This window comes from Sphaeramia orbicularis, chromosome 16, assembly GCF_902148855.1.
Source record: "Sphaeramia orbicularis chromosome 16, fSphaOr1.1, whole genome shotgun sequence".
Lineage (NCBI taxonomy): Eukaryota > Metazoa > Chordata > Actinopteri > Kurtiformes > Apogonidae > Sphaeramia > Sphaeramia orbicularis.
Genome location: NC_043972.1, coordinates 21,633,510 through 21,659,895, shown reverse-complemented (window position 1 = coordinate 21,659,895; position 26,386 = coordinate 21,633,510). Strand labels below are relative to the sequence as shown.

The window sequence follows — 26,386 nt, the reverse complement described above, 5'->3', positions numbered from 1 at the left end:
ATCACTTAGTTAATGCAAGTGTCATCCACAATATAGTTCCTTTGTTTTAAGCTGCCTCTGGTATCTAGTCAATCAGACAATCTGGACAAATCCCTCTCAACATGAGATCATGTTTTATATGTGATCCAGGACTGGACTCACTGGCCGATTGCAACCGATTTCTTTTTGCTCTAATTTAACGCAAGTAGGAACAATCCTGTCTGGGTTTCAAGAAGCGGCCGACCGGTAGTGCATTTGTAAAGGCTGATATAATGATAATGTAGAGGATCATTTCCGTGCTCCCCCCTCAAAAGCTTCCACACTAAAAACACAGTATGTGGAGCTGCAATATGATGTTATTTCAGCATAAAAGCAGTTGAAATGTTCAGTGCACGGGATTTTCATTCAGCTTTGGAACTACAGTAAAAGGTTTAATTTATGTAAGATATAGGCAATATTATGTTAATGGTACTAAAAACAGGGCTTTTCTCTGTCTGTTTTTACTCCTCGGCTGACTGGCCGAAGGGATATTGTAATTGTTTTGTCGTCTGTCCCTCTGTCTTTCCATTCTGCTCGAGGGGTATTAGTTCACAGCACGTTATGTTTGCTTTTGCATGAGAAAAATTGGCGTCTGTTCTGTTTTTATTAATGACACTTGACACACTCCTGGCATGCCTCTATTACATAATGGACACCCCCCCCCAGTTGTGTTTTCTACCTTAAACTCTTTTGGCCTCTGATTCACCTTTGTTATTTCACCTTTACACAGCCTGTAACTTGTATTATAGTAACATATAGGAACTTGCACCTGTAACGTATAGGAAAGTCTCATCAGATTCACAGCCTCAGTTCAGTGTTTCTCAGTCTGAATGTTTACTGATTGTTTCTCTGTTTAGGTCACAGAGCGGTGTACGTTGGAGTCCATGTCCCCCTGGGTCGACAGAGTCGGCGGCGGCATCGACACAGAGGACACAGACATCACCGGAAACGGCGGGACCGCTCAGATCGGGACGACGGACGAGAATCACCAACCTATGGTGAGTTCAGACACAACTACAGAATCTCAGCACAAACAGGTAACATTAGGCGATGAAGATGACGTAATTAAGGTTTGTCATCTTGTCTCTGCAGACACACCATCTCAGAGAGTCCAGTTCATCCTCGGCACAGAGGATGATGATGAGGAGCACATACCACACGACCTGTTCACTGAGTTGGACGAACTCGCATTCAAAGATGGAGACATTCAGGAGTGGAAGGAGACGGCCAGGTGAGACACAACCGCTCTGTGACGCTGACACTTGAATGACATATCGATGAGTGTTTAGTTTTTACCTCTGGTTTTATTTATTTTATTCAGTATAATGCTGTAGATTGGCTTTCCTTCTGTTTAAACCATCATCACCCACATACTTCACTTTGCTTTCTTTGCCAATCCTTCAGCCTTTATCCAAGATAACTATTTATTCACTTTTTATAATCTATGTGATAAACATGTGTTTCAAAACTGCCATCAGTCCAGAACATTTAGTGTTCCTCATTCTATGAGAAAAAAGGACTACAAAGAATAAAAGTAAATAAAAATAAGTACTAGTGGCCAACCATTTTCTCTTGTTTTCTTTTAACAGATGATATTGATAAAAATCATTCATTTTGTCATAAATATTACATTACTTTTCTTTATAAAGTCTCATCTAGGAGTGGTTTGCATGTTTGTGTACTAGTGTTAACTGTGTTGGTATGTTTGTTGTATTCAGATGGCTGAAGTTCGAGGAGGATGTGGAGGACGGCGGTGAGCGTTGGAGTAAACCCTACGTGGCTACACTATCTTTACACAGTCTGTTCGAGCTGCGATCCTGCATCCTGAACGGCACTGTACTGCTCGACATGAGGGCCAATACCATTGAGGAGATTGCAGGTCAGAATAACTACTTCCAAATTGGAGCTGGAATCAGATTTGTTTACCCCTGAGTCTATCATGGCCTTTGTTGAGGCGTGTTTTTCTAAAGACTTGATTAAGAGTTGGACCTATAAGCAGAATTGTACACTTTAATATTCATCCTTTCAATCTCCAAACATGTAGTTTCTTCATTGCATTTGTTGATGATGATTTCCTGTTTTCAGACATGGTGATTGACAGCATGCTGGCCTCAGGTCAGTTGGAGGATGGGCTTCAGGAGAAAGTGAGGGAGGCCATGATGAGACGTCACCACCATCAGAATGAGAAGAAGCTGAGTAACCGCATCCCTCTGGTCCGATCCTTTGCAGACATAGGCAAGAGGCAATCTGACCCTCATCTGCTGGAACGTAATGGTGAGGCCACGGCGCTCCTGTCATTCTAACCATAACACTTCCAAACATTTACCTTTAATGAAATTTAAAACAAGTAAATAATACATCAGTTTTCAGTTGTGAATCTGTTGGTCTAAAGGTCTAACTTGGTTCTTACTGGTTTTGGAGATGTTTTCTAATGTAATAACCACATGTGTGAACAGATTTGTCCTTTCATCCCATTTAAACATTAAGAGAATTTTGTCACAAGTTCTCACAGAAATCTCTAATGAAAACATAATACACCGATGTAATAACACTTCCCACTTTTACTTCTTTTGTGTAATTTTAAAATCAGTCCTTATGTTTTATTTTTAAGTTCTGTTTTCAGTATTTTCAGCCATCTGTTGTTGGGTAGAATTCAGAGTTGATCTACCCTGATTGGTTGAGGTAACAGAATGACAAGAACACAGGTCTCTGATTAGTGCATGGCATCATGTTGGCGTGGTAAAGCTTCAGATTTGTGATTTTTTTTTTTTTTTCTCAGTGTGATGGACGCTGATGGTTTTTGTTCTATGTTGAAACAAGTTTTTGTTGGCTCCATTGTGATGAAATTACCAAACTGATTTTTGTAAATATTTTTTGTCTACTGGCTAAATAAAGCACTTGATGTTGTTGCATCTGGTGCTGCTGTCTTAGGAAACTAGAACTGCCCCAGATAAAGTTCATACACCCAGTTCTGTAATGTTTGTATTTGTTGGTTTGTTTGCATTTTTGCAGGGTTACACAAGAAGTAGTGCCCTGGTTTTCATGAAATTTGGTGGAGGGCAGTAATGAACCTTTGATGAACGTTTTGGAACTGACAATTTTATCACATTTTCTTATTCAGTTGACACTCAAACCAACAAACAGCCACAGGTGATTTTAGTTAGAGCCTTTGTTGGTGTGATTATTGCACTAATCCAAACGCAGTGACTTGGATGGACCTTGTGTACAGACTAAATTTTTTTCATTTGATGTGTGTGCACCTGCTTGGTTAGCACTAACCTCATGTGACTGGCTCAGTCAGACACTAATAAGTCAGCTAATAACATGTGACGAGTCAGCGTTTTAATATCCGGATCTGTCTGAAAAATGGAGTGACTATAGGGATGTTTTAACTCTTATAGAGCTGAGTCAAGTTAAAACCTGCAACACAAACATAACATCTGAATAAAGATGAAGCATGAGAACTGTACCTTTGTACGGAAGCCTGTAGGGAACTGAAAACGGTAATGTAATCCCACAAAAATGTTGCCATTTCCCACTTGATGAGGCCTGGTATCATTCAACTATCCTTGCATCTGCAGCCTCTCAATTACAATGTCCGACATTAGGTTTATTTTTCATCCCCATGGCATTTCTATACACAACGAACTATAAAAATGTAAATATAATATTAAATAAAATGTATAAAATGTACAGAGTGTTAAGGTAGACACATCAGGCTGAGGAGTCTAGTTGGTTAATGGAAACAACATGTGCCTGGGGTGGACCAGGGTAGTGAAACATATGGCCCGTGGGATAAATGTCTGAAATGCAAAATTATACTACAGATATTAAAAAATCAGGGGTGTCAAAATCATTTTAGTTTAGGAATCACATACAGCTCAATTTGATCTCAAGAGGACTGGAGTAAAATAATAGCATAATAGCCTTTAAATAATGACAACTCCAAATGTTGTCTTTGTTTTAGTGTAAAAAAATTTAAATGAAAATGTTTACATTTACAAACTATCCTCTCACACAAATGTGGGTAACTTCAACAATCAGTAATAAATGTTAATAAATGTTTTGTGCCTTTTGTAGATCCACTGTGAACTGTAAGTTGTAATGCACATGTGTAAATGAGAAGCTGAAGTGTAATATTGGACTTTCAGTTTTATAATTTCAGGTTGTTTGTGGTTGGTCATGTTATTCGCAGTTTTTTAAAGGATAGTTTGTAAATGTAAACATTTTCATTATGTAGCTTTTTTTCCACTCTAAAACATAGAGAAAAATCTGGAGTGTTCATCGTTTATAGATTATCATGTTATTATTTGACTGGTTCAGCCCGTTTGAGGTCACATTGGGCTGTATGTGGCTCCTGAACTAAAATGAGTTTGACACCCCTGCATTAGACATCAGATGGTCAGATAGTCTCCAGCACATGTTGCTATGAGCTGCTGCATGCTTCGTGTTTACTGGCGCTTCTGAGTCTTTTACTCCTCACATATGGACGTTTGAGGCTGAATGCTTTCCAACCAGCATGAGCGACATCCATCCTTCTCCCACATTTCCTCTGCTTTCATCACTCTCAATCTGTTTCTTTTCCACCTCCTTTCCCTCTACTCTTTCTTGATATTTTCTTCCTCCTTCTTTCTCCTTGTCTTTTGCTTTATTCTCCATATCTTCCTATATTGTCTTGTCCTCCTATTTTCTCTGTTTTCCTTTACTCATCTTTTTATCTCTTTATTCTTTTTCTTCTACTACTGTCTGTTCTGGTTTCTCCTTTCTTCCTTTTTCTTGTCTTTGTCCTCCTTTTTCATTGTTCTCTTCCACTTCCTTTGATTTCTCATTCTTCACTTTTGCCTCTTTCTACTTCATTTTCCTCTCCTTTTTTGCTTTATTCTCTGTATTTTTCTTCTCTTTTTTGCTTTCTTCTTCTCCCTTTACACCTTCATTTTCTCCCCTTCCCCTATCGTTTTTACCTCCTTTGTTTTCTTCTCCTCTTTCTTTTCTCTTCCTTCTTTCACAGTTTTCGTCTCAACTTTTTGTTTTCTCCTCCTCCTTCTTTTGCTCTCTTTCGGTTTACTTCTTCCTGATCAGGAGAGGGTATCTCTGCGTCCCGTGCTTCCCTACTTCATCGCACTTCCGTTGCCTCTCTCAGCGCCACTACCCCATTCATCTGTGACCCGTCAGGACACCTCCTCCCAAGCCCCACCTCCACTCCTTTGACCACGCCCTCTTTGTCCTGTTACTTCCGTTACTTCTCCGAGCCCTGTGCAGTCCCCAAAATTTCCACCACTCCTGCCCCCATACGCCGCACCTCTGCTCCTGAGGGAATCCCTCAGGTGGTGGTTCACCCCCCTGTGGAGGACCCAGACCTGGAGCAGCAGAAGGAGGGGGAAGAGGAGGTGGAGGTATTCAGAATGGAAGACAAACAGGATCAGCTAAAAGGCAAATATTCATGCTCTGTGATGTACGTTAATACAGTAGCTGTATAGTGTTTTTTGCTGTAAAATCCCAGGTTTATTTATATATCACTTTACATACAACAAACCAGAGGTGTATTGACATTTAAAAAAAAAAGAGTTCTGGGAGTAATTTTTCCAGTCAATAATGATCAAATCAAATTTAACATCCTGCATGTCTACCTTTATTTTTTCAGTATTTCCTAAATAATGTAAGGAATTAATATACAATTCAGTACAACCCAACACTGTATTCAATACATCAGCGTGTTCTTTCTCAGTATTGACTTCAGTCTTCCTAAATGGTGGTCAGTCTTAGTTCTTCAAATCTCCTTTTTAGAGGGATCAAATAATGTCATTAATTTAAATTCTGTCCAAATTTTCCCACTCATTTGTGATTCATTTTACAGATATAACTGTGTAATGGTATTTTCTAAAGAGGGTTGCATTATGAGCTGTTAGCACTAATAGTGCTATGATAACATGTAGATTTATGTCTGTATATAGTGATTCTCTGTCTTTCTACACTCAAGTGTTCGGTTTTATGTTCAATTTCAGTTGTGTTAACCTGCAGAGTTTAACATGTCAAATAATGACATAAAATGAGTACTTCAGACAGTCGATTACTGTAAGTCTGTGATTTGCCTCTCAGCTCCTGTGCTGTGAGTCTGAATTACACAGATACTTTTATGTTAGTGCTAGGTGTAAAAACATTTATACCATTATATAACTCCATTGGGACAAATGTGGCTACAGCCTGATATTAATGAAACCCTGCAGCATAAGAAATGTTTGTACAGTTAGGAACATGTGGACTAGTTTTCACGTAAATTATGTCTGCACATCATTTATATCAACATTTGAACAAGGAAGCTTTAGAGAATACTGATGAATATTTGGAAAGATCAAATATGACTGAAACTAAAGACAGATATGATAGATAAAGATAGATATAATAAACTAAACTAAAGATAGATATGATAAATCACCAGGATGCTCATTTAAGAAGAGTAAATTTGACTCATGTACATTACCTTGTGAGAAATAGGGGAAGAAGAAACAACAGAAGAAAGACAACACAAACAACTAAAGGAAAATAATTAAAGCATTGACACTATTTTACAAGATTTTGGCTTTAGACCTGCAGCTCTGTGATCTAACAGCTGATGAAATATCTTCTGTCAGAGGCTGAAACTGCTGATTAAAACCACATGACACGTAAACTTAAAAAAAAACTCCCTCAGCACCACGTGTTACACACGCACACACACTCATTTAACCGTGACATTATGGCGTCCCATCAGCTCTGGTTTCAGCAGTGCAGTGTGGATATCCAAACTCTATGTACCAACAGTAACTCCATCCGACTGAGATTCAGATCTGGAGCCGTGGAAAAGTACTGCACACTGTTACAGCTCAGTGTCAAAGCTGAATGACTCCAGTTAAGAAAAGATTTAATGTAAATTCAGCTGGAAATGTATACTATTTATACATTATTTGAGGACCAAACACTTACAGTTAAGGTTTTACTGATGTCACTTTAACTCCATACAAAATTAGGAAATGTAAAATGAATGAATCAAAATAGGTGATTTGGCTGCTTTCATTTACCAAGAAGATTTGGATAGGTTAAAAAAAAAGCCATTACAACTGCTTATTGGTCAATTAAAAGATTAAAATTAAAAGAACAGAGTCATCCCTGCCTATCTTCAAGAAGCTCCTGAAGACCCAGCTCTTCCGAGAGCACCTCCTATCCTAGCACTTTCAAACATTCCATTTTAAATATTCTAATAAGGTTTTTCCCAGGATAACCACAGATTCTTTCACGATTATCTCTGGACCTGCTGCGGTGGTCCGGCCTCTTCCCTGCCTTCATCATCACCACTCACTTATCCTCAACCGCCTTCATGTGTCTCCCCCTACTCCCCCCTTCTCCCCCTCTCCCCCAGTCTCTATCTCTATCGCTCTCTCTTTTTCCCCTTCTCTACTCTCTCTCTTTAACCCCAACTGGTCAAGGCAGACGGCCATCCTCCAGGAGTCTGGGTCTGCTCGAGGTTTCTGCCTGTTAAAGGGAAGTTTTTCCTCGCCACTGTCACCAGTCACAAGTGTTTGCTCCTGGAGGATTCTGTTGGGTTTCTGTAAATTGACTTAGAGTCTGGTTTTGACCAACTCTATATATAAAATGTCAAGAGATAACTTTTTTGTGATCTGGCGCTATATAAATAAAATTTGATTGATTGAGTGATTTAATTGGTTTTCCCCTGTAAGTCGCTTTGGAAAAAAGCGTCTGCCAAATGCGTAAACATAAACATAAACATAAAAGATGTATTTATAAATTGATTTCACAGTGGCTATAAATAAAAGAAAAGCTGACACTGATTTTAATTCAGCTACTTTAAGAAACAAAAACACAGATTCACATGCAAAATAAAAGCAGAAAAATATACTTCATATTCTAAACAAAAACAAAATGCTGCACTTGATTTTTCAAGTGCAGCATTCAAAACTTTTGGATTAGATTTTTATTTGTATCAGCCCCAACTAAAAGGCATGGCAGATGATTGTGTTAATATTCAGTTCAATTGTTTGCATTTAATTTTAATCAAATTCATTTTCCATTAGGTCTGAATAATTTCTTGAACTAACTCAAAGTTTATCTAGCTTTTTTTTTTCTTTTTGAAAACTGGAGAACAGGGTTTCCTTTCATCATCAAGATAAAACTCCAAATTGTACCTCTTTGTTTTGTTGTAATATATTCACTTTGAGTGATTTCCATAGTGAATTTTTGTTTCATTTAACCCTTTACATTGTGTGGCTCTTTAGATGTTCTATGTTAGAATAAGTGTGAATATTTCTGCCGTTCAGTGTAAGGTTGTCAGTCTCTGTCTTTCTAACACTGTATTATCGCTTTGGAGGTCCAGCTCACTTTATGAAAGAACAACTACTTCCAAGCTGCAACTACACCATGAAAATGGCAGGCTTCACATGCCTTTTTTAAAGCAGTTTTTGTCATTTTACTGGGACCATACACTTACTCATGCACATTTTCCACCAAAACAACTTATCTCCTGACACTGTTCTGCAAATGCACTGTTGCAGCATCCTGTGGTCAGCACCACCCAAGAGCTAGTAACCCTGAAACGCTTTTTCTAGAATGATAGGGAATGGTGCCAGACCTATCTACAGCACTGGCACAGAGCTAACGAAGTACGGAGATGGGTCTGAAATATGTGAGACTTTTACTGTTCCTACCTTCAATTTGTGGTCCAGTTCAAATTTGACTCAGCCCATTTTATTGAAATTGGAACCTGTCTGTTCACTTTTGACAGCTCCGATGTACAAAAATTAATAGAATCTGTACAAAAGCATAAATCTTTAAACAATATTCACATTATTTTTACACCTTTTGGGCCACTTTCCAAAAAATGATTACATTTCCAACTGTAAAAAACTGTCATCGGCTGTGTTTTTACTGCTGCCAAATGTCAGTATGCAAAAATCTGAAACATTTTTTTATTTTTGAACAAATAATACACAATGGCACCTTTTGCAAGTCCTGCTGTTTCTTTGTAGTTTTGGTTTGCTGATATGCACATGTAAGGTGCATAGTTATAGTGAGGGAACTAGTCTTCAACTGTTGTTTTGTCTTGCTAGTCTTCAACTGTTGTTTTGTCTTGAGTTCATGTAGACTGAAGAAGATTAAAATCATCCGCAGATTGAAGTTCTGGCCTTAACAGGTTTTCATTTTAAGGTGTGATTTAGGCTCATTATATGACAAAGTCTGATATTTTTCCTAATTTTCTCCTCTATGCTTTAAGACTTGAATATTTCTGTTTGTCAGTGGTTAGTTGATGAGCCGAGGATCCTGAGCCACAATAACTCATTAACAATAATGATGCTGATGTGACACATGTATGTCCATTGACACCATTCACCCCCACAGATCATTAATAACCTGATGCAGCTGATTAAAGTGTTTTTCCTACTTGTTAGCTATTTGGTGCAGAGCAGGTAAAATAATAACCTGTAAAAAAACAACCAAACAGAATAGAAAACAAAGTGTTGCATTAAAACATGATCCTTCTTTTTTCAGTACATCTTAATGAAAGGTTTGCAGTGGATTTTCTTAGACTTAGAAAATATCAGTCTTCTGAACAGTGGTGTTCTAATCCATGATGATGTTTAGGAGTGTTTCCAGTTTGGTTTTGATTTCAGTTTAATTGTGCTGGTTGCAGAAGTTGCAGTACTTTAGTTTTATTGAGATGAATTGACTAGTTTATTTGTTTATTTGCTGGTTTGTTTTTCAGGTTTTATGAGTTAAAGCCTTGGTTCATGGAGCTGAAAAGGGTTGGATGAAAGAATGACAGACATCAATTACATTTTTACAACAGTGTTTATTGCACAGACATTTCATTCTTGTTTATGATGATCCATCAGCATTGGGAGAAAAATGAAAACTAAGATCATTTTCCTGACATGCATTTTCAGTTTAGGTTTGCTTTGAATTGTTTATTTGCTGTATTGTAGTCAGTTATTTTTTTATTAATGTTTGAAAAGTACACGGAGGGATTATACTTCTTAAAAGTGGCATCCACATGCTGATCCCAGCCCAGTTTGTAATCTGTCATAAGACAGAGATATTATACCCCGTCATCACCCCTGTCTCTAATTTTGTAAAAACATCAGATACCTTTACTCATAATACTGGTCATTGTATTTGTTTATCTGCAAACAACAAAAAAGCAGCAGCAGCAGGTTGTTCAGGCTTAAAGCTTCTCCTTTTTGTTTGTTTTTTTATATTGATTTGATTCCAGTTTAACATGTCTGAATAACAGTCTGCAGTTCTGTAAGAAGTGTTAAAGATTTATTCAAGATTATATGCCTTAATTTGAAATTCTTTGGATTATGAAGTTAACTTTACAGGTCTCAAATTGCATTAACAGTCTCAAACAGAGCTTGTTCAAACCTGTGGAAATGTTGGATTAGGCACCTATTCTTCCATAAAACCATGATGGTGTGGGACCTGTGATGTTTCTGTAACATGTCTCAGCACATCTGTACTACGTGAACTGATTGTCTATATCTGTGTGATCAGGTCTGCTGGCGTCGCCGCAGTCCGCTCCTGGAAACCTTGACAACAGCAAAAACAGTGAGAGTCGCATCAATGGTGGCGGAGGGGGAGGCAGCCGAGAGAACAGCACCGTGGACTTCAGCAAGGTCAGACTCCTCCCACTTCCTGTCTTTAATGGTTTTTTAATAGAAAGTGAATCATTACTCATTATTTTTTGTCATATGACCAAACTATAAATACACACATATAATCACTGTCACTACTATTACTACTAATACTAATACTACTACTACTACTACTACTAGTCTTGTGCAGGATGAAGGAGCTTTTCACTTAGCTTGTCACTAACAATGCACCAAGCTTCATTAAACACACCACTCTGATAAGAAATCCAATGGTGTTTGCTGTGGAAATATAATCTTTTCAGCAACTTTTATCATCCTACCCTGTTTATTTTTTAACTTATTTTTAGATAACAAATTCAGCCTAAGATGTTTAACACCAGGATGTTGTCAGATTAATGTGTACTCTTCACAAAAGACTTTATCTGACTCCAGAGCCACTCACTGAAATATTTAGAGACAAAAAAATTTAAACAAATGTATCCAGCTGTATCGAGATCAGAAGAATCGTCTTATAGTGGCTCCTGTTGGTCATATGTGATAGTTGAGTTTTGCTGCTGTTTTGCTGACCACAAATGGTGCATCACTTATCTTTTGCTTTGATTTCACCAGCTTATCAAAACTCTTATTCACAAACTCCATGGCTGACTCTGATATTCAGCTGTAGTGAGTCACACCTTTGTTATGATGGCAGCTACGTCTCTTGTTTGCTGTTATTCTTTAAGATGATTGGGCAGATTTTGGACTTTTCCTGACAGTGTTGATGCAGTGATGTCCCTGAATTGAGATGGATCTGAACTGACAGTTTTTAATCATATTATTTATTAAATGATTATGTATTGTTGCAATAATTCAGACTCTGAGGCAGACTTTATTTCTGTTTCGGTTTCGGTTCTGGAAGTGGCTTTGGCTGCACCTTAGTTTTATAATCAAAGAAGAGGAAGTATTTTAGTAGAGCTGTAAGTGAACATAATGTGTGGTGCATTAAAACCAGCTGCATCAGGCCAATCGGAACGCTGTCTGGTTGTTGTTGTTCTGGTGGATGATTGGTCTGTTTCTCAGGCAGGACTGCATCTGTGTTGTTTGCACCAAGCATCTGACAGAAAAAACCCGCCGAAGTCGACCGACTGGTGGCCTGTGCTGTGACTCGTGGTGCCGCTGTCAGTGTTTGTGTAATGTAGTGTTTGTGTCCAAATCGAACAGCACGTGTGTTGATTCAGTGGGTGTAAACATTGATGGCAGATGTTCAGGTGGATCTGTTGTCTTTATAAATTCCCCACATTGGTATTGTTTGTTAATTATTATTTATTTGTTGTGAATTTTTCTCAGTCTAACCAGTATGAACTGATTGTTTCTCAGTGTGAAAGTTTAATAAAAAAGTGATGTCTGGTTTTGTTCTTCATGCTCACAACACATCCCATAAAAAGACTTTTGGAATTGACCACATACACCATCCTTCTGCCACAAACACTCACTATATAGACCCCAACAAAAAACCTCATTTGTCCCATTTACTGTGACAAATTGTTTGCCATTAGGCTGGGCCGGTTTCTATTGTCTGTAGTGGTTAAAGGAGGTTTTGGTGTAAATTACAATCTCTAAATAAAATGAGGAAGGTCTTACAATTGTTTAATCCTCAAAATTTTTTGAGTTCTCGGTAGTTCACACACTTATAAACATACATGATGCCTTTGGTGACCCTGTAGATCAGCTTTGTAAATAAATCACTAAATCACGTCAGAGAAACTTACACCCAGACTTTACCTGCTGCTGTTCATTTGAGCTGAGCAGTGATGACAACACCACTATAGTCCTTAAATAACTGATTGAAGCTCTGCTGTGTCCCCTGCAGGCAACAGAGTGTGTTAGACCTTAAAAAGTGGTCAGGGTCATGTTAAATGGAGGGTTTTTGAGAGACAAGTTTCAGAGTTGATGTATACACGATTGAAGAAAATGGCAGTTGTCATTAAAACAGCTTGATCTAGTGCTGTTTATTGTTACTTTATTAAACAACTTAGAAAAATAAAGTTACTTTAATCAGATTTCCTCATTTAATTTTCTTCCCATCAACGGTTTAGACAGACAGGAGGATTTGTTGAAGGAAAACAGATTCTTGTAAACCACCCAAAGAAAGCCTAAAAACCCTTTGTAGGCACCAGTACAGTTCTTGTTCTGTTGGGTAGCAGTGTCTCATGAATTCTCATGACACATGATTCAGTTGGATATTTGTTCTATCCTAGAATTAGTTGCTGAAATGCATGATTAGTAAGTAAGTGGAAATTTACCATAGGATGTTTGCATTACATTTATGTTAACTATCATTGTCAGCAGAACTTGATGTTAATAGTGGCTGAAAATATTGATAATATGAAGCTTCACAACTAGAATTAGTGACTTTGAGGAAGAATAGCTCATGAAATGGACAGTTTGACCAGATTTCATGATTAATTACTTAGGATTTATTGTCATAGACCTTTTTTTAATTTATGTGTTTTGGTCAGTGTTTGCTACTTTAATGTAATAATGAAGAGATAACCGTTTCCATTCTCAAAAGTATCATTATTATATCAGACTTTAAAAATTCATCAGTCGTTGTGTATAAATCAATCAACTAAAAAGAAATATATTTGTGCAAGTTGATCTAAAAATTTTGGGTTATTTTTCCTTTCTGTTATAAAATCTGTTGCCAATGTCTATTATTCTGTTGTTTTTCGAGTACTTCTTGTGAACTAAATAAGAATGACCTGAGTTTTATTGTGTGAAATTTGACAGGTATGATGGTCACATCAGATACTGGATGTAGTTGAACCTTGTGTGTATGTGTTTCAGGTGGACATGAACTTCATGAAGAAGATTCCTCCAGGAGCCGAGGCCTCTAACGTCCTGGTGGGAGAAGTCGACTTCCTGGAGCATCCTATCATCGCCTTCATTCGCCTGTCCCCCGCTGTGCTGCTGACCGGTCTCACAGAGGTCCCCGTGCCCACCAGGTAACCACACAAACACAACACAGGTGACTGCAGGAGGCTGAGATTCAGACTCTTAAACCCAAATCTGCTTGAAGAATTGCCTTTACAGCTGCAGAATCTACTTGAGAATCTATTGTTCAGTCACTCCAGTCTGCAAGTCATTGTTATGCCTTTTTTCCATGATCCAGTCTTACTTGCTCTTGGTTTCATCTTACATCTTCTATGTCATTGTCATCTTATTAAATTTTTTAGTATGTTTTTGTCTTGCTACCTCCATGTTTACAGAGCAAAAAGGAGCCAATTATATTTATAATATAATAATTCTGCGCACATTTAAATGCAGTATATCGCAACTATGCAGAAAAATGCTCCCAAGTCTAATCCTGGTCTTTCTAAAATCAAGATGTATAGGTGTATTTAGGTAACTGATGTCTGTCATGCCTCAATTATGATTTTTTATTGTAGTGTAAATTAAAATTTCTGTGTATGTCAATCTTTTTAACTGTCAGCTTTGAGAATTATGACCCATGAACACGCTTAAGTCTCAAAGAAAAACAGTCTTAGCTTTCTCCTCTGTCGTTTCTAATACAAAATGCAGGGTGTTTTATACTACACCTGTGATGGACTGATCGATGTCTGAGAAACATTTCTGACTGTCTTCCTGTCCATCCAGGTTTCTCTTCCTGCTGCTTGGTCCATTTGGAAAAGGTCCACAGTACCATGAGATTGGACGCTCCATCGCCACTCTGATGACAGACGAGGTGAGATTGGACCCTGCTGTCAATCAAACACAGACATGGATCTTTAATCTAAAACCAGGATGCCTTCATGTGTCTCTGTCTGTGTTAGGTTTTTTCACGACGTTTGCCTACAAAGCAAAGGACAGGAACGACCTGGTGTCTGGGATCGATGAGTTCCTGGATCAGGTGACTGTGCTTCCTCCAGGTGAATGGATCCCAGCATCCGCATTGAACCACCAAAGAGCGTCCCATCTCAGGTAATCCTCAGTCCTCAGCCTCAGTCAGCTTGTATTCTGTTGGACATCAATGATTTCTTCTGCTAAAATAAACTGTCTGGTTCTGTTCTGCAGGAGAAGAGGAAGATGCATCTGTCCCCAATGGCTCCGCCCACCATCAGACATCTTTAAGGAGACGGAGCATCACACCGACCTGAGCTGCAGAGAACGGGGAGGTGAGTCCGGAATCATCTGTTTAAATGTAAAGCTGTGTTTTATTGTCAGTTATCGTTAACAAATACATGGTCTGTCAGGATCTTTGGAGGTTTGGTGATGAACGTGAGGAGGAAAGCTCCTTTCTTGTGGAGCGACATTCGAGATGCCTTCAGTCTGCAATGTTTGGCGTCCGTCCTTTTCCTCTACTGTGCTTGCATGTCCCTGTTATCACCTTCGGAGGCCTCCTGGGAGAAGCCACCAAAGGAAACATAGTAAGATACTTGCTTCTGCACTGACTTTGTCTTTTATGTTTTTTTCATCCTGTACTTTTTTCTTGTGTTTTTTTTTTTTTTTTTTTTTTTGCTGTTGTTTTGTCTTAATAAGTCTATATTCTTATTCAATTTTTTGTTTGTTTGCTTCTTTTAGATAATTTACATCCAGTTGCATCTTTTACATAATTTGCATATTATATCTTGTTAAACATTTGATTTAATTTTCACCTTTTTAGATTTTTTTATCTCATTTAGTATCTTTTATTCAGTTTGTAACTAGGCTCATATTAAATATGGTGTATACAGTACATATTAGGGATGGAAATCTTTTACTATCTCGCGATTCGATTTGATTCCAAATTTTGGGCTATGATTCAATTCAGAATGATTTTCAATTCAAAATGATTTTGGATTAAAAAAAAAAATGATGGAAAAAAAAACTTTTGGGATGGTATGGCAAAACCGTGGCTCCGCTGTCTGCAACATGTGGATGAAGCCCTCGTTCTCCACCGCACTCTAAGGCCATAAGTGTTTGCTGATGAAGCAGGCGATAGATCTGGTTATTTTTTTTGCCTGCTTGGAGTTTGCAGGGAGTTTGGTGAGGCCCACCAGTGTGCATTGGTTTGCCGCTGGTGGCTGACTCAGCACCGCGTCATTAAGCTCTGGGTGATGCCTGCTGATACGAGCCCGCGAATCTGTAGTGTTCTCGAAGTGCTTAATCTGCATATTGCAAACCTTACACATTGTCAAGCTCGGTATTCCTGGTCAATCGGTAAAAACCAAAATGTGTCCAAATTTTTGCCTTCAATGATGATGGGGCTAGTTGAATTTCTCTTACCTCCTCCATTAGTTTCCTCTTTGTTTGGTGCTTACCGCACGTGTATATTCCAGAAACTGGCATCGTGATGACGTCAGGACGTCCTGCGTACAAAATGGAGGCAGACTGGCCGCTGGATTTGTTTATTTTCTAAATACAATTTTGGGACATTTTAAATCAATTCTGAATCATAGTAAATGAGAATCACAATTTTTATATGAATAGAATTTTTGCACACCCCTAGTATATATTATTAAATGAAAAAAGTTTTATCCTGTTAGAAAAGTTAGGTTTTGTCTTGGTTCAACATAGTCTGTGTTGATTCTGTTAGTGCTATTAAACCCCACCCGCCCCCAGAGGATGGGGGCTTATAGATATACCAGGAATTCCATTTGTCCTCTTGTCTGTCCATCTGAGATTTCTATCCAACCCGTTTATTGCAGACTGTTCACCCGATTCTTTTGAAAATTTGACACACGTGTCTTCACAATTAGTAAAGGTGTAATGCACAGTTGGTGGCTGAATTTTATGGAAGTGATTAGTTACCATAATGTAAATTAAAATGCATTTGAAGAAATACTTTTTTTATTTTAAGAATATGGCTGCATTATAGAATTTAAGTGTTTGATTTTTTTGTGCAAAGTTTGAAGAATTTCAACTCAGAAAATTTGTCGGGCACTATGGAAATTTTACACATCTTCTGTACATGTGGCTCACTGTCAATTTTTGTCTTTTTTTTTTTTTTTTTTTTTTTTTTTAAACAAATTTTTAAAAAGTTTTTTTTAAAAGATTCCAATTTAGGACTCAGAATTAATCCCTGAGTAGGTGGGGTATCAGTGAGCAGGAGGGGCAAATCATTGTGTGACCAGGCGGGGGTATTGGTACCCTCCTCTTACTTTTTCACTTGTTGTTATTGTTTCACCCATGCAGGTTAAAATCAGTCTTGATTTTTTGAAGACATACAGTGATGCAAAAAATAATAATAATGGATAATCCACTTCAAATGCATTAAACTAAAGCCCGGTTTAAAACTGTAAGAAGTAAAGAGTACAGATATTTTTGTTAGAATGTGGAGTTTAAAAGTCAAAAGATATCAGAAAAATAAATATTCAAGTAAAGCACAGATACCTGAAAACTCTACTGAAGTATAGTAATGAAGTCTTTGTATGGATCAGCTAAAAGTCTCTGTGTGTCTCTTATAGAGTGCCATTGAGTCTCTGTTCGGGGGCGTCGCTGACAGGAGTGGCCTATTCCTTGTTTGCCGGTCAGCCTCTCACCATTCTGGGCAGCACCGTTCCAGTTCTGGTTTTTGAGAAGATCCTCTTCAACTTCTGCAGGTGAGTCTGCTTTGCACCTTGTTGTGTTCAGGTGTGAAAATAGAAAAGAAAACACTCAGGGCAGTGTAGAAATAGATGAATTTTCATTGTTTTTGGAGCAAACATTCAACAAATCATCCAAATACAGAGCTCCTGTTCACATTGGTTGTGGTTCTATGGACTAGATTTGGTTCTGTTTGTCATTGTTCAACCTTACATGAACTGTCTACGGTTTAAAATCCAGTGTCAAAGTCCAGTGGAATCGACCACTTTGCATTTGTGTCAAGTGTGTTTCATTTGTACACTACAAAATTCCAGATCTTGCTCTTTTGGCTTTAAATTCTTAACAATATACAGGCCTGTTTGTCCTTAGAGCTTTGTTATTAACTCATAAAAAAAGATTCTCAAAACCCTCATCAGATGGTGTGTTATTTCTACAAATGAGTGCTAAACCTCAGAAAATACCAGAACCACTCCATGTGTGATGCAACACATGTATAAACTGATATGTATGTTTCATGGTTGACAGTACTTCAGTTGCTGTAAATATACCTCTTTCCATGCGATTATCTTTCACATATATTTTTGCTAGCACTGACATGATGTGCCACATACACACATCATTATATCATATGTTATAAGCCTAACTAAACCGATGATGTGGAGTATTAAAGATAATACGGTTAGACTTAATCTGAGCAGGTTACAGCAGCAAACATTAGGCTCTGATTCTCTGATAATGAGCTGGATGTGAGTTAAATAAGAGCCTGAAGCTGATCATTTTAAGACACAACTAATGAACTGACTCCGCCAAAGAGGTCAAGGATTACTATGAATTATGGGGTTTTAGGCCAACTGCGTGACTGGCTTGAGAAGGATTGAGCTTTTAAATATTTTTTTTTTTTGTTTTCATTTTTTGTCTGGGGTTTAAAAAGCTTTTGGTGATGAAAAAATGTTTTGTAAGAATGAATATAAAATCCTTTTTTTTTTTTTTTTTTAACCCTGTTCTACTTCTGACTACATTGTGTCACACTTATGCTTTTTAAAAGAATTACAAAACACAGATTTTTCCAGGAAAATACATTAAAAACACCATCAGTGAAGATTAAAATATAGCATGTCTTTTTTTTTTGTAAGGCTGCTTTTTTACTTTAATTCCAGTCAAGGAAAATGTTTTTGGCTTTTTTTCAAGCCTGTTTGGTATTATTTTAGGGTTATTTTTGAGCTTTGTTAACAAATTTGTTGTAAGAAAGAAATATTATACTGTAAAACTGTGGAACTAGTCAGTTTTTAAAGATCAAACCAACAATATGCTGTAGAGATGAATGTTTTCATCTCTCCTAAAAAGTTGCTGAATGTAGTTTGGTCCATATACAAAGTAGAAGGAAATGGAAGTAAAATAAAAAAAGAAAGAAAAACTTTATTGTTGTGTTTCAAGTCAGAGCTGTTGTAAATCTTCTACGGTACAGTATTTTGAACCACTGTTAAATCCATGACACCAAATGTCAAACCTTAAAAATATGCGTAACTTACTGGAAGTTAACACAAAAAAACTGTTCAGAATGGCTTTAAACCAGTTTTATTTGACAGTGCTGGTTCACATGTTTTTTGGTGAAATCGTGCCTCCTCACATGGGGAACAGTAGGTAGCCGCTGAAGGTGCTGTGGTGGTTGGAGTTGTCCCAAATCTGAGTGTTGTGCCACAGCACCATCTTCAGCTTGTCGCCCTTCTCCAGCATCAGTGGGGCACCGTTGGAACCTGTGTCGCTGCCACTGCCAGACGGTGACTCATGGACGATCAGCTGGATCTCTGCATCGTTTTTGTAGAGAACACCACTCATGGTGAAGTCTGTGGGGGCATTCACTGAAAAGCGAATGTAGTAGACACCACGAACAGGTGCTGTGAATTCACCTGGAAGAGAAAAGACATGAAACTATGAAAAATGAAGTGACTCGTAGGATGTGGGATTGGCAGTTTCCCACTCATCTTTGTAAAATCATATGTCCTATTACTGGGCAGTGTACCTGTTTTTTTGCTTTCTGAAAGTCTGATGCTTGAAGCTGACAACTTTCATACACAGCAAAAATGTGTTTGCTTACTGTATTCTGAGCTTTCTCCAGTCATATACAGTATATACTTTCAGTAAACTTAACAGTGCATGATTGATGTTTTATGTAACTCATATCAACAGACTACAATGGATTAAAATTGTTACTTGTTCATAAATCTGCAGAAAAAATAATTTACATGCCTTTAATTGGCCGGACAGCTTTGAAGATCTTGGATTTATGTTTAAAAACATAATAAACTATTAAAGTCTAAGTACTTAAGGTAGGGCTAAAAACTGAATCGAAAAAGACTTAGAGTTGAAATAGTTCACCTACACCTTGGCTAAATGCATTTAGAGTCAGTGTGAGAGTTCACACTTTTAAACATTTCATTTCAATATATATGTGGTCTACTTTCTTGGTTTACTTATTCCAGCAACTGTTTTGCTGTTGAGAATTTTCAGAAAAATAAAAGCGTACAATTGGTTAGTTTCAGGCATTACATGACTACAATGTCAGTTACAAGTTAAGAAATGTTTAAATCCAAAAAATTACTACCCCACCCTAAGAATATACATAATGAATGATTAAACTTCATGAATCTTAAGTCATTATACAGTTACAGTACATTATCAGCAAAGTTTGTGTATTTTTTATATGTTGTATATGTCACTTACCAGTCTCTGCGTTGTAGGCCTGTCCAATGTTGGTCAAGACATCTCTGTAGATCAGGTCCTTGTTTCCTGATGTTGTCTTCTGCATGCCATTACCGCCAAGGGAAGCAGCAAAGGCAACCTTTGGTACCGCTGAACAAAAGTTTACAAGAGTAAACTGTCACCACTTATGAATACTGACACAGGAAAAGTATAGCTTTTAAAGCAAGTTAGATCTGAATGAATACAATACATATGAAAAATACTTAAATATGCACATAATTTAACCACTTTTCAGTTTAGATTTTAATTTTAATAGGGCTGCTGTCATTGAGCAGGATTTACCACAGTTATAGAAATATGGCAATATACAGTATGTGTTCATAATTTTTTACAGTGGTTATTGCAGTAATATTTCTGAAGTGCTGAGTGGGTGGCATTTTCCTGGATGAAATGAGCTGGGAGTATTTAAATATAGTCACAAACCTGTAATTTCTTTCAGCTCCTTCTCCGTGTCATTGAGTCTCTGGCTAATCTCTAAAAACAAACAAACTGTCTTCAAACAACCAGTAATGTGTTTTTTTTGTGTAATTAAATTAGAAGAATGAAAGCAGTGGCAAAGCAAATATGTAATGAGTAACAAAAGTATGATGGTCAAGCAGACCATCAAGACCGTTAGTTTCATGTCTCCTCTCAGGACCAAAATTTACCAAAACCAGTCCTGAATGTCTACATTTTCCAGAGTATGTGGGCAGTTTCACATAATTTTCCATTAATGTATAGAAGTTTGAGGAGTTATTGTTATTATAGCAATTTTTAATGGCTGTCAAGGAACATTGTTTGTCACAAGCTGAGCACATTAGCAAGTAGATTACAAATCTGATATGTTTAAATTTATAATAATCAGTAAATAGAAATAATACTAAATGGTGATTCTTACCCAAGTTTTCAGTCTGGAGCTGTTTCACTGAAGCCTTAAGAGCTTTCATCTCTAGCTCAATGTCCACATTTGCAGGAGGCTGATCATCCCTTAAATGGAAAAAAACAACACCTTTGTTTGTGGACTGTGATTTATCTGTGATTTGCAAAGCCAACAAATGACATATATCAAAAAGAGACTTAAAAAAAAAGTCTTGGGAGGGTGAGATATAGTTCCCTTGTATTATTGGTATCTTAATTTCTAAATCAGAAATATTGTAGGAGTTAAAGATACTCCAGAGTCTACAGGTTGTCTGAAATGTCATTCCTCAAGGTTCTGTCTTTGGCCTCTTCTGTTAATTTTTGCACACTTATGTCAGTAAAATTGGAGAAAAAAGCAGTACTCCAAACTTTTACTACGATACAATGATTGCCTAGCTAGGGTTATTATCAATAATTACCCTCGTCTTTTTTCTGATTCTTCACATCAGTTGTTAAATCTCCAGATCATCTGCATTGATAGGAACAGAGTTCGTACGGTGCTTGAAATCCTCGAAAATCCTTTAATTTCAGTGTTGTGTTTTCAAGGTCTGAAAAGTGCTTGAATTTTAGTTTAAGTGCTTGAAAGTGCTTGCAATTATAATTCTGATGTGATTTATTTATTCATTTAATATTAACTCTGCCAGGTTAGATGCTAAGCTTACTAACACAGAGGTGATACATTTTGAAAAATAAGTTTTGTGTCAAAAAAGAAAATTAGCGGGTGCTCTCAGGTCGACTTCAGGTACATTTTTATCTAATGTTTGTTCTCTGTGCGAGTGTGTCTGAAGAACGCCAAGTGCCTTCCTGTTTTGTTTTTTTTTTGGGATAAAACTCTGTGTTTTCCTTTAATTTCTAAAACTTTTTGCTTTTATAAAACATAATTTTAGATGTTTATAGCAGAATACAATGTTCATCATTGTGATAAAAGTAAAAAAAATTAATCATGAGTAGTATTCCTGTAGATAGTATTTTACCTCAGCGATAAGGTGCTGTGCTGGAGAAATTTGAAAATGACTCTCAAAAGTGCTTGAAAAAGGTGTGCGAACCCTGACTATTATATTCAACAGAAAATAGTAAAACTGAAAACATTTCTTCAAAGCGAGCTAAAACCAAGTAGCATTGCAGGTAAGAATTGCCCCGTTTCTCCCCTTTTTAATAAATAAAAATTTCTTTTCTAAACCATATAAACCATATTTGAAGTGATGCATTCCTTCATCTAACCCTTCAGCTTTTGTAGATCAAGGTGTTCTGAGTAATACATGGAAAACTCTTTATAATAACACTAAAATAAAAGAAAACTCAACTGAAACTAGCAACCTTCAAAGTAATAATGAAACTAAAACTGCATCTAGTTAAACTAAACTGAAATGAAACAGATTGAATTAAAATAAAAACTAATAATTTCAAAGCTGTATTTACTGGAGGTTAGCTTCCATTACAACAGATGCATAATGGATGGAGTTCATTCCTTTGTTTTATATTGTATGAAACATTTTGTTTAACAGTTGCAGTATAACTTCAGATAAATAGCAGTTGAAAGTCAATGGCCAGCCAATCAGAGTGGTCTGTGTTTATAAACTGTATGTTGCTCTCACATGGGGAACAGCAGGTAGCCGCTGAAGGTGCTGTGGTGGTTGGAGTTGTCCCAGATCTGAGTGTTGTGCCACAGCACCATCTTCAGCTTGTCGCCCTGCTCCAGCATCAGTGGGGCACCGTTGGATCCCGTGTCACTGCCACCGCCAGACGGTGCCTCATGGACGATCAGCTGGATCTCTGCATCGTTTTTGTAGAGAACACCGCTCATGGTGAAGTCTGTGGGGGCATTCACTGTGAAGCGGATGTAGTAGACGCCGCGAATAGGTGCTGTGAATTCACCTGGAGGAGAAAAGACACAAAATAATGAAACACTGGAAGCATATACCTATAATATATATCTATACTTATTACGATAAATGGTGAATTATTATTATTTCTTTTGACTTTTAAAGGCTGATCTTCCGTCCTAAAGGTTGAAGAAATCAAGTAATTATTCATGGTTTTAGATAATCTCTGAAAGATGCAGTAAGACAAGGGTTGTTGTTTTCACCACTACTGCTTTATTTTGTCACTTACCGGTCTCAGGGTTGTAGGCCTGTCCAACATTTGTCAAGACATCTCTATAGATGAGTCCTTTGTTTCCTGATGTTGTCTTCTGCATGCCGTACCGCCAAGGGAAGCAGCAATGCCACCTTTGGAACCTCTGGAGAAAAGACAAACTGTTGCTATTAAAAGACTGACAACTAATTTATGTTTTGGCTTTTAAAGCACATTAGAGCATAATGTACATGTATGCATAAAACTCAAAAATATAAATATGAGCAAAGAACAAATTATTCTTCAATTCATCTGTCACATAACCTCTAAAACCAGTGAATACTTTTTCTTGGTTTCTTTGGGTTTGGCATTTTCATTTGAGTTTTCTCACCTTTGATTCTCTTCAGTTCCCTCTCGGTGTCCTGCAGACGCAGAGTCATAGCTGTGCATATTAAAAGACAAGACGAAAAGTTAAATACTTGTTTTTGAATTGTTTACCAAATATATGTTTTGTTTTAATTAAGGATTACTACTAACAAGAGTTGGGAAAAAAAAAGCTGAAAATAGAGTAACAGTCATCTTATTTACAAACAGTCACATGCATTTGTATTCATACAGGTTAACTTTATAGATAATAAAACTGCATCACCATCAGTGCTGATTGACAATCTAAAAGGTTTCTGTGCCACATAATCCTGTATCACTAGCTCTCATACTTGATTTACAGAACTTGATAAAGGTTGGAATAAAATTATAAAACATCTATGCTTTCCTCATAGCACAAAAAACGCTACAACTCCTTACAAACTCAACTAGCAGAAAATGACCCCTTTATATAAGAAGCATTTAAAAACGTCCATGAATTGAAAGTAATTCAAATCCTATTCTCTTCTCATCTCTTCAGTCTATAATATTACTATGTGCTGTTTTAGTCTAAGATAATTTGGCGACTCCTGAATAGATTTCATAGGATACTTGCTGTTTATGTTGATGAAATAAAATCTCTTAGCTGGACTGGGTGTGATGCACAGACCTACCAATCCTTTCTGCCTTCAGCTCCGCCACACTGGCCTGAATATTCTTGAACTCATCCATGCTGACAGCTGAGCCAAACTGAACTGGGCCGAGCAGGGCCAGCAGCAGGAGGACAAGGACCCGCAGAGACATGGTGTCTATCAGAGATTCAGGACGAGGACCAGAGAGCGCTGCTGCTTCTTATACCCACTGTGTGGTCATTGACCTCAGCTGGTTCTTTTTTTTGCCCTGTTTGCCAGAGGTTAAGGAGTCAGACTTATCACTACTGCACATTGAATGCACTGTCAGACAGAAGCATGAAAACAGATACACTGGTTCTCCAACCTTTCCTTCTCTGAGAACTAATTTCACAAAATAGAGCTACTTATTTTTTATGATATTATGTATCATTTATTCACATTAGTTGCACAGTATTACAACTTTGACTGATATGCTCTCACATTTGTGGAGAGCAAAAACATTTTCCTTAATCTCTTTGGTTTTTATTGATCAGGCTACTACTGTGATCATTGTCAAGCGTAATGTGTGCAACAGCATAGAGGGAAATTAATCTCAATGGACATTCAAACAGGTTGACCAGAGACTGTTGTTGTAAAACTTATTTTATTTCCTCAAACAGTGTATGCCATGTCTTCCATTTGAATTTCCTGTAATCTATTTAGTAGAAATGATTGTATTCAATACAAAACCTAATTTTGGTCCTCTCCCATTTGCAGTCTGCACTTTTTTATACAGTCTCAACACTTTCTTTACTGTTTAAAATCAAAAGCAGTCTAGTGTGACTGAAATATTCAGACACACATCTGCAGTGACGAGATCAGACAACAGCACTTCAAATGATATAGAACAACATGTTGAATACAGCAGTATTATACTGAATGTATTAGGGCAATGTTGGGCTGTTTTTTTCTTGGTTGGATTCTAAGGCATAATTTAAAGAAGCGTTTTCATATCTGTAGAGTTTAGTTACTCATTGGTGTATTGATCAGTTACTGTTCTCTGATGGATCACTGCAGGGTCCCTTATCAGCAGGTAACCTATATATCTGGAGGGAAATACTCAGGAGAAACATTTTTTGGCTGTGTTGATATTTTGCAATGCCAACATGACCTTTACACTCAGATTATATCTGCCTGGTCATGGATTTTGCTTGGTTTAGCCCTTACTGCTTTTTTTTTATATCAGATATGCATCTCACAGTGGATAATCTTGTCTAGAAAAAAAGCAATAAATGCTTAATTTTCCAGAGCCAAAATGATGTACTTATACTGCCCTTTCTTATTAAACTATCATTTATGCTTTAATCTGTCAACAGGAGAAGAAACATCATTTTCAGCAAGTGAATCAGTGTTTGACTGATTGCAGATGTTTATTTGTTTTGTTCATGGTTGATTCATTAAAATATGGGATTGAATCGGTTCATATTCAGAGAAAGTGTGATGAAGGCCTTAAAGACTTTAAAACTTTTCTTTAGCACAAAAGGGAAAGTAACAACAACCAAACAAAACACTAACAGAAAATAACATGGGTATTTGCATCTTCCTCCTCTTATCGTACTCAGTGACTACCATCTCTCCTACCTGTCCTTGAGGACCAGCATCGGCCTGTGGACCGCCTTCTTCTGTCTGGTTCTGGTTGCCACCGATGCTAGCTCGCTAGTCTGCTACATCACCCGCTTCACAGAGGAGGCCTTCGCCGCCCTCATCTGCATCATCTCATTTATGAGGCTCTAGAGAAGCTGGTTCCCTGGGAGAGGTCTACCCCATCAACATGCACACCACCGGACAACCTGACCTACTACACGTAAGACACACACAGTAACATGTCAAACCACCCCCCCAACGTGCACCAGGAGGATAGAGGATTGAAAGCCTTAACGTCCAGTCATTGCAATAGTTTTTATGACATGAGTGAAATGGCTTTTATCTCAATTTCGACCATAATGAGACCTGGTTGAATTCTCTAAATCTGTCTTTCCCAAAGGGTTAGGACCAAAACATGTGGTAGGTCTGTTTACATGGGGTCATCAAGTAGTGGTGTAAAATATTTAATAATCTATAAATATGTTGTATTAAAGCCAATTTACAAACCAGTAGAGGCAGGTAAAAAGTTAAACATTTTATCAGAATCATGAGAATAAAGAAAAGGAAGATATTCTCTGACAAAGTCATAAATTCTCAGAGAAAACCTCAAATTTAAAAGAAGAAAATGTCTATATAGAGCATGAGGAAAGCATGACACTAGTCGTACTCAGTGACTACAGTCAACATTGGGAGTGCATTATTTCTTGCTGAATTGCAGTTGGTCATTTAGTAGATAGAGGTTGTTTCAGCTTCACACTCTGAGATGTAATAATGTAATGTATAATTCTTTCTTAGATTGTCTTTAATCATAAGACCAGGACAGTGGCCATCTCCATC

General features: G+C 37.4%; 1 protein-coding gene across 1 annotated transcript in view; it reads left to right on the top strand.

Moving 5' to 3' along the window:
- slc4a7 (solute carrier family 4 member 7) overlaps positions 1–26,386 on the top strand; it is a 41,660-nt gene that overhangs the window by 6,806 nt on the left and 8,468 nt on the right. Inside the window, 18 exon segments of the mRNA XM_030157880.1 lie at positions 876–1,016; positions 1,111–1,249; positions 1,737–1,897; positions 2,104–2,292; positions 10,558–10,679; positions 13,485–13,642; positions 14,295–14,383; positions 14,474–14,572; positions 14,575–14,618; positions 14,712–14,812; positions 14,891–15,009; positions 15,012–15,064; positions 17,084–17,104; positions 17,106–17,218; positions 25,528–25,679; positions 25,682–25,705; positions 25,708–25,769; positions 26,211–26,219. Of these exon segments, the coding sequence (XP_030013740.1) occupies positions 876–1,016; positions 1,111–1,249; positions 1,737–1,897; positions 2,104–2,292; positions 10,558–10,679; positions 13,485–13,642; positions 14,295–14,383; positions 14,474–14,572; positions 14,575–14,618; positions 14,712–14,812; positions 14,891–15,009; positions 15,012–15,064; positions 17,084–17,104; positions 17,106–17,218; positions 25,528–25,679; positions 25,682–25,705; positions 25,708–25,769; positions 26,211–26,219 (1,796 nt within the window).